The sequence below is a fragment of the Neolamprologus multifasciatus genome, chromosome 13 (genome assembly GCF_963576455.1).
Source record: "Neolamprologus multifasciatus chromosome 13, fNeoMul1.2, whole genome shotgun sequence".
Taxonomy (NCBI): domain Eukaryota; kingdom Metazoa; phylum Chordata; class Actinopteri; order Cichliformes; family Cichlidae; genus Neolamprologus; species Neolamprologus multifasciatus.
The window spans coordinates 9,012,851-9,026,414 of record NC_140451.1 but is presented as its reverse complement, the minus strand read 5'-3'; the positions used below and the strand labels follow the sequence as shown (position 1 = coordinate 9,026,414).

The window sequence follows — 13,564 nt, the reverse complement described above, 5'->3', positions numbered from 1 at the left end:
AGTTCATGCATTTATTACTTCCAGGCTGGACTACTGCAATTCATTATTATCAGGATGTCCAAAAAACTCACTGAAAAGCCTTCAGTTAATCCAAAATGCTGCAGCAAGAGTACTGACAGGGACTAGAAAGAGAGAGCATATTTCTCCTGTTTTGGCTTCCCTTCATTGGCTTCCTGTTAAATCCAGAATTGAATTCAAAATCCTGCTCCTCACATACAAGGTCTTAAATAATCAGGCCCCATCTTATCTTAATGACCTTGTAGTACCATATCACCCTATTAGAGCACTTCGCTCCCGCTCTGCAGGCCTACTTGTTGTTCCTAGAGTATTTAAAAGTAGAATGGGAGGGAGAGCCTTCAGTTTTCAGGCCCCTCTTCTGTGGAACCAGCTTCCAGTTTGGATTCAGGAGACAGACACTATCTCTACTTTTAAGATTAGGCTTAAAACCTTCCTTTTTGCTAAAGCATATAGTTAGGGCTGGACCAGGTGACCCTGAATCCTCCCTTAGTTATGCTGCAATAGATGTAGGCTGCCGGGGGATTCCCATGATGCATTGAGTTTTTCCTTTCCAGTCACCTTTCTCACTCACTATGTATTAACAGACCTCTCTGTATTGAATCGTATCTGTTATTAATCTCTGTCTCTCTTCCACAGCATGTCTTTATCCTGTCTTCCTTCTCTCACCCCAACCGGTCGCAGCAGATGGCCGCCCCTCCCTGAGCCTGGTTCTGCCGGAGGTTTCTTCCTGTTAAAAGGGAGTTTTTCCTTCCCACTGTCGCCAAAGTGCTTGCTCATAGGGGGTCATATGATTGTTGGGCTTTTCTCTGTATCTATGAAGCGCCTTGAGGTGACATTTGTTGTGATTTGGCGCTATATAAATAAAATTGAATTGAATTGAATTGAATTCCATCTAAAGGTTGGCCACTATAGGTGACACCTGGGAGCCAATGGCTCATCCATGGTTTTTGTCTGTAGAAACCCTCTTTGCATTTAAAATATGTGGTGGTAAAGCAGCCTCAGCTGTAGGTATGCAAGTGGAGAGTGACACCACATCAAAGGACACTATGGACCCAGTGTAAGTCTCTGGACCATGTTGGTGAAGTCGGTGGGGTTTTTGATATGATGTGGTGCGAGGTGCTTGGAAATGTTGTAGGTGGCTGACTTTATACTGCTTACAATGGGTATGAATGGGGGTCCTTCTTTGCAGTTCTTTGGAACACCATACATACAGGGTATAGCATCCCCTGGGCAGATGGTGGTATACAGGGCGGTCAGTGATTTTATCCTTTACAAGCTGTTGTAGGTAACTGATGACTTTGTTTTTGTAGATGCTTGTGGGGTCTTGTTTTAAGGCTTCATAGGTATAGTTGTCACTGAGGAGTGTAGTCATTTCTGTGTGATAATCTGTTGTGTTTAGAACAACAGTGCACCTCTCCTTGACAGCTAGTAATATGATGATGTTTTGGTCTTTGCTCAGGGAAGCGACGGCCTTCTTTTCTTGTATTGTGAGGTTAGACGGAGGAATGTTTGCACTGGAGAGGGTAGCTAAAACATTTTTATACTCATTATGTTCATTATGATGGCTGTTCTACTCATCCCTTTATTTTAGCAACGTAAAAGCAGACTGTTGTCCCTCACCAAATAAAATAAAAAAAAAAACAAAATACAGTCAAAGCCTGCAGGCTTATGTGAGCTTATAATGACGGAGTGAAATCTAACGTATTTTCTTTCTTTCACGATCACTGTTCAAACATAACTTTGAAAAGGAAATAGAAGAAAGGAGTTTCTCCTTCCCTATTAAATAGCTGGAAGTTAGACAAGGCTAAGTCACTCCATAATACCGCTCTTGCCTCAGAAAGTACAGTCCACCTTGGATGTAACAAGGGGAAGTATTTCTGGTTTTTCCACAAAATTAGCATGAAATTAAGTGGGAATTAAAATTACATATGCAGTGCTGAAAATTACTTACAGAATGGTTTGTGTCTCCTTCTCTGTAAACTACCCAAAGATGTGCAATATTTAATTTACTCATGTATTACCTAAAATTACTGACAAACTACTTAAAATCAAAACTATTTCTTTATGTCATGTAAAAACGTGACTTGTATTCTTGATCCCACCTTTAAGTTTATAATTACTTCTAATAAATAACTTAATACACATGTAACATATTTTAATAAAATTACATTGTAATTTCAAATAAAATACAATGAAATTCAATATAATGACAGGGGAATTAGGCCCTTAGTCACAGATCCTGTTATAAAGTAATCACTTGAATTGCCAATTTAAGCTCAAAGACAACTTTCCCATCTGACTAGAGACACCTGACTAAAGCATGATAATAGTTTATTTTATGATGCACATGCTTACAGTAGTGTACATCTAGAAGTAATTTGCATTGTTTCCTACAAAGACATAAAAACTGCACAGTAGGTAGTATTTTCGAGACAAGCACTGTGTTTACAGAGTGCACCTAACCTCTGTTTTCCTCTAATGAACATGATGGATTTCCCAAATTGCCAATTTAAGCTTAAAGACAACTACAGGTGTTTGTTGTGTTGTGATTCTGGAAACATTATACGCTCACCCTGTCGAAGTGTCAAAATGTAAAACCTCGTTTCGCCTTCTGAGAGAACCCGCTCCTGCTCCGTGGCAGATGTGTTTAGATGAACAAGCAGCTTTTGTTGCCTTTTTTCTGCAGCGTGAGACATTTCTGCTTAACTCTGCAAATTCGCTCTTCTCAAACGGAACACTCTGCAAGAAAGGGGGAAAAAAGAAGACGGAGAAAACATGAGTGGATTTTAAAAGCCGCATGTTAAAGTACACCCAATTAAAAGCATGCAGGCCCTCGTGAGACACGGTGGGAATGAGTTTGACATGTTGATGTAGAGGGAACTGCCGGAGTATAGAGTACACTTGTTTGCCTTGTTTGAAAAGCCTTTTAAGTAGAGGATCCTGTACCTTAAATCACTGCAAGTAAGGCACATATTGATAAGAGAGACTGATAACTGCATATTTGACAATCAGAGCACTAATACTCCACAGCCCGTCCGACCTTGACTGAATTGTTGTGGTTATCTCACCCAAAAAAAAATAGACAAAAGGGCTGAGCTACCAGCACCACTCAGTTCACCTCAGTGCAGTATGACTCCTTGCACTGTATATACTGTAACCCTTACCTGTAAGTTATTTGCTTTAAAACAAATAGACACTATTACATTGTATCCTTAAAGTGACCTCAGGCTGCTGCCAGTCAACGTTTGAGACTGCTGCCACCAAGTGGTGGTGTGGAGGATTAATGTGTCTGACCAGTTAGAAACAGTTTCAGAACTTGGATGTGGCTAAAACATCCATCCATCCTTTCATTCTCTTCCCCTTATCCTTAAAAATAATGAGAAACAACTTTATTAAGTGACAAAAAAAGTGAAAAAGGTCACTTAACAAAGTTTTTTTCTCATTACTTTTAAGTGTTGCTGGAGTCTCTGCGTAGTTAGATCCTTATCTTCTCCATGCACCTTGGAAGTAGGTGAAGTTGTTATCAGGGTCATGGGTGGGGTGCAGCCTGTCCCAGCTACTATAGGGTTAGCGGTGGGGTACACCCTGGACGGGTCGTCAGTCTGTTTTCTTGTGGCAAAAACATATTAGAACATAATATCTGCTTAGTTCAAGTAAAGATGATCGAAATGTTTTTGTTGTTTTTTGTGAACGCTAGTTTATAAAACACCAAATATCATTGATCTGTTTTTCTTAACTGCTTATCCTACTAGGGCCTATCTGTGCTGGGGCAGGGTACAGCCTGAAAAGGGTCATCAGCCAATCACAGAGTCAACACAGAGATACAGATAATCATTCAAACTCTCACCCAAACTTATGGTGAGTTTAGAATCTAACTGCTATATCTCTGGACTGAAGAACAAACCCATTGAAAGCTTCGCTTCACTCCAGGAGCTGTGACGCAACGGTGCTAACCAAATGCCCCGCCATGCAAACCCTTTCATTAGAAAACGCCATTGATTTATTGTTGCACTAATGTATTTCTTAAGGATTTATCTATATCCATTTTGATGAATATAGATTCCTCAGCTGCTACCAAGAAAACAAGAAGCAAAGTAATTGGTTAGTCTCAATCAAATGTCCAGACCTTTGATGTGCACGGCACTGTGGACTCATTAACTTCTCGTGACATCAAATTTATACAACTTAAATACATAAAATATAAAGAGAAAGAGAAATAAGAATCCTCTCCACATCAGAACATAGCTGATGATTTGGAGACGTGATTCAGAGCCATGAAAGAAAAAGAGTGGATTTAACGCTGCAAGATAAATGACTCCTGTCGCTACGCGGCATATCAGCTTCCTCCAACACTGAGTTGGGTCAACGCATATTTATGCTCTATTAAAAACGTCATACACACACAACAAGGCTGAGACTCAACACTGAGATGTATGATGCTTCTAAGTAACTTTCAGTGCTCATTAGCGGCATTTTTGCCAGACATTTTTTTTTCAGCTACGTTGGGATGTGAGGTGACCTCAGCTGGTCCAGGGTGCTCATTTAAAGATAGATCTTTCTTCACTAAAACGTGTGATATACGACTGCTGCCCACAAGCGCTGCAAACACAGTGGTTCAGAGAAAAGAGAGCAGTTTCATCTTCAGCCCGGTGCACCGGCCTTGACATGCCATAACACTCCCTCAGCTACACACCACAGAACCTGTGCACGTGTGTGTGTGTGCGTCAGCGTCTCACTTCAGCACACCCTGAGAGTCCTTGTCTAGAGACCTTGAGTTCTAAAAAGCACGGGGGCCTCTCTTCTGGGAGAGGGAAAGAGAACGAAAAAAAAAAAACCCTGAACAGATAAGAAACTTTTCCACCATCAGGAACAGGGCGTCCTGAATATTTCCCTTCTTCGTTGAGCTGCTTCTGGCGTCCAGCTTGTGTCAGATAGGAGATAATAACTGTAACAAGTTCACTCATAGCTGAAAGATTTGGAGCAAAACAAGACAAAGTATTTTTGCAGAAGAAACCAGCCTTTGTATGCCACTGTACTGTAGAATTTGTTTGGGTTTTTTTTTCTCAGTGTCTACAGGCATCTTCCCAGATGTGTCGCCATGGCTTGAAACCAAAGAGGGAGGAGAAGTGCTGAGTGAGCACACACAACAGCTACTCTGTCTTTGTTAAACATCTTCAAGGTCCCTGTGGAGGGATAAATGGCCAACAGGAGGTGCTTTCCTGGGAGACATGCATGGAGATCTATACGGGGTAAGTCCTCTTCACGCCTTCCACACATTTTATAAACTTAATCCTTTAATTAAAACGACATCTTGGCAACTATAAAGCGTGTGACTGCGGTATGTGCATTTTATTTCGATATTACAGTATTTTTAATACCTGGAAGTAATGCAATTTCAGCCAGTCAGACAGGAGAAGAATATAAGAGTCATTTCTTGTGTTGTGCATCCAGTCATGCATCTTTATGCCTTTTGTCATCCCTGCCCTCCAGGTTCCAGTGTCCAGAATCGGGGCAGTGGGGCTTGTTGCACTCGCTGTTCCTTTTTCCTATGCACATACTTCTTTGAGATTTAACTTTAAAGAGGCATAAGGCATGGGAAAATGGGGCTGCAGAGGTATTCCACCAGGCAGACAGCCATTTCATCATCTTCTCCGCATGACAGCTGACCTCAAAGTGTGCATTCGCACACTCACTCTCACACACACACATACATTGGAATTCCAGCCTGTCTTGGGCTTACAAAGAAAAGCACAGGCTGTGATACACTGGATGCAGGTATTTTTATGCCCCTTTGATTATTATTGATTTATTTATTAAAGCGCAAATTTGATCTTAATCATATGTTTTTTATTGCATTTCTGTGACATTATTGTTCATGTGTGTTTGCCCTGAATATTTGCTGAATAAAGAAAGTTGAGCCATTAAACACTGGATTTGAAGTATTTGTATGCACTGTAAGTTTTTGTGGTATTGGACACTTAATCATACAGTACAGACTTTTATATAATAATAACTAGTCGTGTTTTTTGTGGCACAAATGATATGAGAAATAGTGCTCATAAAAACTCAGTATTGCTGATTTAATGCGATGAAAGAGGACCTTTTTGTGCTTTTTATAAATCTTTCCATCATTTTTGCTTTTTTAAAGTTACATTTTCACTCTTCAAAACATTAAAAGGTAGCAAAAAAAAGCAAAATAGCGTTTCTCTGGTTGAGGTGGAATTTGTTTTGACTATAAATACAATTAGGTGGTGTAGTGCAGTGGTTCACAGGCCCACTAAAAGGGTCATAAAAATCAAAGGGGCCGTAAAATAATTAACAGTCCGGTCTTTAACAATATACCTGCCAAGTCTCAGATAGATCAAATGAGCAAGGAGAAAGAGAAGACACTCATACAGGGATTTCCTCACAGACATGAGAAAGTGGATATTTTAATAAAATAACCTGAAAGATTTTGATGGAGAAGGGTTGCTCTTTACTATAGCTATAACTTTAGTGCTTTTTATTACTTTTTTGTAAGAGGTCACAAGCCAAAAAGGGCTGAAAGTGTCATTTGACCAAGTGGTAACAGAATAGTTTTAGTGCTCCCAGGCATTGATTATTCCAAAATATTTTCTGTCATTGCGTGTATTGATAGAGAAGAGAGAACTGTCTAATGTGTCAATCAAAAATCTCCTATAGGCGCTCGCCGCAGTGGAGATTTGCAGAATGTGAAGGCCACAACCAATTCATGCTAATCAAACTGCCGAACGACACTTCTTACTCAGTGGATGGCAGCGAGCTCGTCCATCAGAGAGGAATGTTTGCTCATAGCATAATGGCACTGAATCGATTCGCTGTAGTGCTGCCCTGTAAAGTGCTGGGGCTGATGGAGCCAGACCATGCCATCTAAATGCCACCCACAGCATCACACAGACACTTCACTGTCATTGTAGTGAACTTTAAAAGGCAAAAAATATGATTACTAGGGGTCGGTGCCATTCATGAGAGTCAAAATCTGGGGGTCATGACATAATTAAGCATATAAGAGGTTTTTTTTAAAATATGTGCGTCAAACGTTTTTGCTTTTATTTTGGAATGTGTTAAGCTGTGAAGCACTGTAATAATGATAGCTTTCACCTCCTTGGCCTCAAACTTAAAGCAAATTAAATGAAATATTTTTTTAAAGCTTGACTTAAAAAATAATAATTATGAATCCTTGGTATTTTTCAAAGGGGTTACAAACCAGAAAGGTTGATAACTACTGATCTCACATTTTTAAATCTTGTGTCAAGCACATTTCATTAGTAAAAAGTTGTTATTTTAGTGTAAAAGTAGCTGTTTCTTGTGTAGGTTTAGGGAAGCGGGCAAAATTAGCTGGAGTTAAATGTATTAATAGGACTCCTATCAGTCTATCTGCAGCCACTGTTGACACCTCTTCACCTACTCACTCACCTTTTTCAAAAGGTATCAGGGAAACACTCATTGTCATTTAATTCACCACATCTTTGCCCTCTCACAATGGATCCTTGATTGATGTTGATGTCTCAACTAGGAACTATCCCTGCTAATTCTGCAGACCGAGGCGTTCCTCTGTCTGGAGGACTGAACAGAGGCACAGCATAAATAGTGGTCCAGTAAGCCTTTAAATGAATGTGTCCTTCTCATTATTCTAGTTACTGATGCTTGCAGGTCTAATCATCCCTTTTTTTTAATAATTGTGCCTCCTGGTGGGAAATGACAGCATTTATTTTCTTTGCTGATTGTTTGTGTGCGCTGGCTTTAGGCCCTGCCAAATAACTCAGAAAATCCTGTGTGCTGCTGAATGTAGAGCCAGCCAATAATCCACATACATCACGTGTCTGATCACCAGGAGTTTCTTTTAAATATGAGGAGTAGATTCTAGAGTTCAGATGTTAGACTATAGATTAGAGTTTACCAGAAAACATCTCAAAGAGTTCAGGTCAGGAGAGATTACCTTCCCAAAGTATAGAGAAGAAAACGTGGCTCATGATTGGAAGCACACCATCTGTTCAACATGGTGGACACATTGTTATGACATAGGGCTGCCACTGGTGTTTATTCTGAATGGCTATAGTCTCTGCTCAGATACAAGCAAATACTTCTAAACGAATCAGACAGCAGTAAATGGATAAAAACCCAAAGATTACTGCAAAAGCAACTCACGAGTTTCTTAATGCAAATAAATATTTGATATTCTCCAACAATTCAGTGAGCCACCTGATCTCAGTCCAACAGATCATGCTTTTTAGTTACTGAAGACAAAACTGAAGCCACAGAAACAACTGCAGCAAAGGCAATTGCCGAGCATATGAAGGAAGAAAAAACAGCATTCAGTGATGTCCATGGACAGACTTCAGGCAGTTACAGACTCCAAAGCATCTTCATCCATGTATGAAACACATCGTCACATATTTAAAATGATGTTAGTTGGTCCCATGAGTTCTGAACCTCTAAAAATGGGGTCCTGTGGACAAAGAAACTATGTCATTCTTGAACAGTTCTGCCTTAAAGCTCAAAGTCTGCACTTCAATCACATTTTGATTGCCTGATTTCAAATGCACTGTGGTGAAGTACAGAGGCCAAACTGCAAAAAACTGCCCCTGTCCAAATACTTATGGACCTAACTGTATTTAGCTGGAGCCAACTAATGACTTTAAGGTGAGCCAATATACACCTTTGGCAGACTCAGTGGCGCCTTCCCTCTGTCTTACAAGTAAGTGCGAACAGCTGAATGGTCATACAACAGATCTCAATGAAGCTCAATGATCTCGCGGTTAGATCCGCTCTGATATCCCTTTGAACAAGTAAAATCTACAACCAGCGGAGGACAGGCTCAGCGTGGAGCAATGCCAGCGGCAAAAGCAGGGGACAACAACTTCACATCGTTGCATTTACAAGACGGAGAAGACAGACGGGCCTGTCACTGTTGTTACACGATTCATGCCGCTACATGTTCTGTATCGACGAGGATGTTAGAAAACTGCCCAGCTGCTTGTCAAGGCTGGGAAACCAGGAGAGAAGGGGAGTGAGAGAGGGGCGTTGATAGAAACACTACAGTATGATGAGGAGAAGCGCACCGAACTACGCACTTTGTTCCTGTTGCAATAAATGGCAACGCACAGGATGGTTGAATTGTGTGACATTCAACCATTTTGTTCCCCTTAATATTGTGTGCTTTTCATCCAAACCGAAAACAACAGCTTCTACACGACACACTGTCTCACCCCTCCCCCGAATATCTATCAGGGTTTAGCCAAACCTTTAACCTCTCTTCTCATTTACAAACTTTTATTCATGATTTTACATTCTTCTAAAATGTTACATAAATTTGCCCAAAATCTATGTGAATTTTTAAGGTCGTGGTCTGTGTTTTACCTGTTTAAGTGTACGCATTTAAAATGATGATCTATGAATCTGAAATCAAAAACAGAAAAAAAAAAACCCGCCCATCACAAGCAGTTTAAAGACTTTAATTCTGTTTTACTTTTGCCATAAACCACAAGAACTTGCAGCAAGTTTATTTCCATTATTTGAATGATACTTACAACATCAAAACATACCCAGTGCAGTGCTTCAGACATAATAAAAGCAATTCTATTCACAACTTTTAAAATCTCTCTTTTAGAGAGAGCAATGAGGGGAAGAATATCTAGATTCTAGACATGAATTTGGGGGATAAAAGTTCTGGGGAGCTCAGAAGTAGTTTGGCGGCGGCAGAAGAACGGGGTGGGAGGGGTGATGGTGCAGAGGTGCGGGGAGCGGGTGCAGTTGCGGGTAGAAGCCGCAGCTGGCGGGGAGCTGTCCGGTGAGGAATGGGTGCTGAAACAGCATCGGGGGCAGAAGAGAGGTCTGCACTGTCAGGAACTCCGTCCTTCTGTCCTGGACCTCCCTTTTTAGTTTCATCCTCCTGTTCTGGAACCACGTTTTCACCTGTGAGATGCAAAAAAGGCAATAAGGTACTATCCTTTACGCACAAACACAAAGCAAAGGGACTTTTTATATAGTATATTTATGATGTTTATATAGTCTTTGAAACAGATTTACACTGAATTTTTTTTATTACAACATAGTAATAAAAATCTTTGTCATTTGTTGAGAGCTTGTTGAAAGCTTTGCAGTGCCACTGAGGAGGCCTTGAGGAAAGCATGCATGTAACATACTTGGGTTTCAGAAAGATTCAGCTCCTCGGCGATTTTCCTCCGCTGCGTAGCACCCAGGTATTTCTGATTGCTGAAAGTATGCTCCAGTTTGCTAACTTGTTCGGATGTGAACTTGGTCCTGAGTCTCCTCTGCTGGGTGGCCTCCTCTTCGCTGTCATCTCCCACTTCGCTTTCGGACCCAGAAGAGTTGTCGCATCTGTCTGGGGGGGAGAAAGATGAGAAGTTGAATTCATTTAGTCAACAATCAATACGCACACAAAGGCCCTATCAACGGCAGCTCTTAAAACAAAAGGTTTATCAGTGAACTTACTGTTTGGCGATGTTGCAGAGTATCGACTTCTTGATTCCTTTGTAAATTCCACCATTTCACTGAGATCTCTCGAATGAAGCGCGGCATCCTTTGTCCGTAGAGTCATCTCCTCATAATAACTCCTGGCAAGGCACTCAACAGAAAAGTTAGCCATGGTGGATAGAAGCAGCGGTTGAAGGAGTATGTGTTTGTATGGATGAATCTTGGCCGCTATATAGGAGGGGCACACTTCTTTGTTTGCATATGCAAAGCGATCTCACAGGAACAATGGGGACTTGATGGTGGTTGTAATTGCGGTTAATAGAGGCAGGATTCTACTTTTTCTCAGGTCGTGCTGGGATGCCCTGGCGCCACTGAGTCTGACTCTCATTTACCTGGCATTTCAAACTGAATGATGTCTGCATAAAGACTATCATGTCTGTATCCGCCACTAAATGCGATGAGAATAACTATAAATGTGGGAGGTGTGACTTGTCTGTGAAGGTTCTCAGTCATCCAGATCATCGTAGTCAAAGGAGCTTGCAAAGAAAAGCGTCTGGACTTCTTTAAGTTACTTGAAGACGTTTCACCTCTCATCCGAGAAGCTTCTTCAGTTCTTCAGAGGTGTGACTTGTTTAACCGCCTTCGGTCAAGAAGAAAAATCCATACAGTTACGCAATGTTTCCATCAACTACCCACCACCACCACCATCAACTTATCAACCATCAACACACACACACACACATTTTTTTTTCAGGTAATCAAGGGTGTAGGTGGCTCTTTAGCGCATGTTGTATGCGCATTGAGCAACCTGGTGATGATGCCTTTGTCAGGGTGGGACCGGGTGAGTGTGTGTGTGTGACCGTAGTCAGAGAACATCAACAGAAAGTGAGAAAGTTTGTTTGATCTTTGCTGACATAGATGTTTGCCTCAGGCAGCTTGAAACCTCACACAGCAGGGAACCTGCAGGTTGTTGTTTTGCATTTTTGCCGAGCTTAATTCAAAACATTTGAGCATTTATAGCACGTTCATATCAACCAGTGAATTCCTTCGTTCTTACACAACATGGGTTATGAATTGAAATGTCAAAAAGAGAAAAAAACTGTCCTAAATTTAACTATCTCAGACTAGTTTCGAATCGAGCTCACTATCTCCAGATGTCATCACACAATCAGGTTTTAACCTCCAGATCCCTTGGCCATACAAAGCTCCAGACTCTCTGGAGCCAGGTCGGAGCCCCAGTGGTAAGTGTAAACTCTTCAATGAGAGGCCTAATTAGGACTAATTGTTAACCATGATCTCCCCGTTACCTTGCGTTTGAAGTGCAGTAGTGGGGACAAACATGTTCAGTCTTTAATTACAGAGGAGGGTTAAAGTCAGTATGAATGGGGGTGGGGTGGGGGGGGTCTTTTGTTATAAATTTGACCTTTGTAGCAACAAAAACAAGAAGAAAGTGACGTCATTTAGGGTTTCCAGGACGCGTTGAGGAATCCTGATTTAATCTATTGTTATTTGTGTATATGGTCAAATCAGAGGAGATACAGTGATGCGATGTGACCTTTAGCCCCTTTTTGTCATTGATCCTTCCAGACCCGCCCTCCATTATGATGAAAGACAGGATGAGCTATTTATGTGGAACTAATACTGCAATAAAGATCATCAGCTCAATCCTTATAATCTGGACAGAGACAGAAAAAACAAAGAAGTCAACTGCTGAATCTTAAGGGATAAATTTATTAAAAATAAATAGATGTTTCTTTAATTACATAAAAAAATATTTTCATTGTACACAGATATTTAAAATCACACAAATAAAAAAAAAACTTGATTGCACATCTTCGGCTCATTTGGGTAAAGAGAAGTCTCTAAAGTGACAGTTCCTCAGTAGAAATGTGGGTGGTGTATCATTGTTCGATGAGGGTAATGAGGAGGCATGTGCTGATGGTGGAGCAGCTGCGGGACAGGTAATGGGTAAAAGGGGTGGCCCGTAGGAGAGTAATGGGGTAGATGTCCGGCCATGCTGTGGTACTGAACCGGAGGCAGAGGCTGAAAAATGACCGGCGGGACTTGGGGAGTGAGAAAGTCCTGGACTTCCCGTTTCAGCTTCATCCTTCGGTTCTGAAACCAGGTCCTCACCTGACACAAGAAAAAACAAAAACAGTTCAGTCAGCATCCGCAGCACTCAGCAAATTGGAGATGTCTGCGTCTTCATAAACCCAAACGTAAAAAGAGTTTACTGGCGCGCCTCACCTGAGTTTCTGTGAGGTTCAGCTTCTGTGCCGTCTTCTCTCTCTCCCCGGCATCCAAATATTTCTGTTTGATGAATATCCGTTCCAGTTTTTTGATCTGCTCGGACGAAAACTTTGTGCGAACTCGGCGTTGGGGTCCCGCGTCTTTTCTCCCCTCGTTCCCCTCGTCCACGGATAGGCTAGCCGGGGAAACCGGGTCGCTCTCATACCCGCAGAGGTACTCGCTGACGTCACGAACTAAAAGAAGGAAAACCATTACAAACTCCTCTTCTGCGTAAAGCTCGACTATGCTGTTTAAAGCCAGAAGATGTTGGGTACTTACTCGGTGGGGTGCAATTTGATGGATCCAGTGGCGAGCACAGTGTTGAGTCCTCGGCCTCGCAGCTCTCCGCTGGCCCCAAGTGTTCGAAGCGTTTAACTGCTTTGGACTTTATCTGCAGGTAACTTTTGCCAATGGGCGGTGGGCTTGGCTGCACCATGCAGGGAATGTGAGGTTTGCAGGGAAGGGTCGTGTCCATGTCAGCACAGTGCCCCTGAATGGTATTGTGATGGTTCTGGGCCAGCCAGTCCACAGAAAAGTATTTCACCATGTTCACAGTGGAGCTGTGACAAGTTTGAGAGGGTCTGTGCTGGCCACGGTCGGCTTTTATAGGGGGGTCAGCCCCTAATCGCATTTGCATATGTAGAGACCCTTGTTAATGCCTGATCGATTCCAATGATTGTGGGATAATGACTTTACATATCCTGTGAGTGTGTCAAGACCTGGCGCCGTCTAGTCTGTGGAAACTTTTGAGTCCATGCATTTCTCTGAACTGAAAGTGAAATTAGGAGACTCACTCAAAATT

General features: G+C 41.7%; 2 protein-coding genes and 1 long non-coding RNA gene across 3 annotated transcripts; 1 reads left to right on the top strand and 2 right to left on the bottom strand.

The window, feature by feature from the left end:
• The first annotated feature begins 916 nt into the window (after positions 1-916).
• Positions 917-5,944, top strand: LOC146505005 (uncharacterized). Its single transcript, XR_014877701.1, has 2 exons — positions 917-5,267; positions 5,509-5,944. It is a non-coding gene; the product is annotated as an uncharacterized LOC146505005 (long non-coding RNA).
• A 2,525-nt stretch (positions 5,945-8,469) lies between these two features.
• On the bottom strand, positions 8,470-10,645 carry ventx (VENT homeobox). The gene is made up of 3 exons (XM_085183616.1): positions 10,492-10,645; positions 10,182-10,417; positions 8,470-9,951 (listed from the first exon to the last, which is right to left on the bottom strand). The coding sequence occupies exons 1-3, from the start codon at positions 10,643-10,645 to the stop codon at positions 9,715-9,717; spliced, it is 627 nt and encodes a 208-aa protein (XP_085039742.1). The 3' UTR covers positions 8,470-9,714.
• vox (ventral homeobox) lies at positions 10,415-13,344 on the bottom strand. Its single transcript, XM_085183355.1, has 3 exons — positions 13,042-13,344; positions 12,721-12,956; positions 10,415-12,606 (listed from the first exon to the last, which is right to left on the bottom strand). Exons 1-3 carry the CDS (start codon positions 13,307-13,309, stop codon positions 12,352-12,354), a joined length of 759 nt encoding a protein of 252 aa, XP_085039481.1. The 5' UTR covers positions 13,310-13,344; the 3' UTR covers positions 10,415-12,351.
• Between the last annotated feature and the right edge of the window lie 220 nt (positions 13,345-13,564).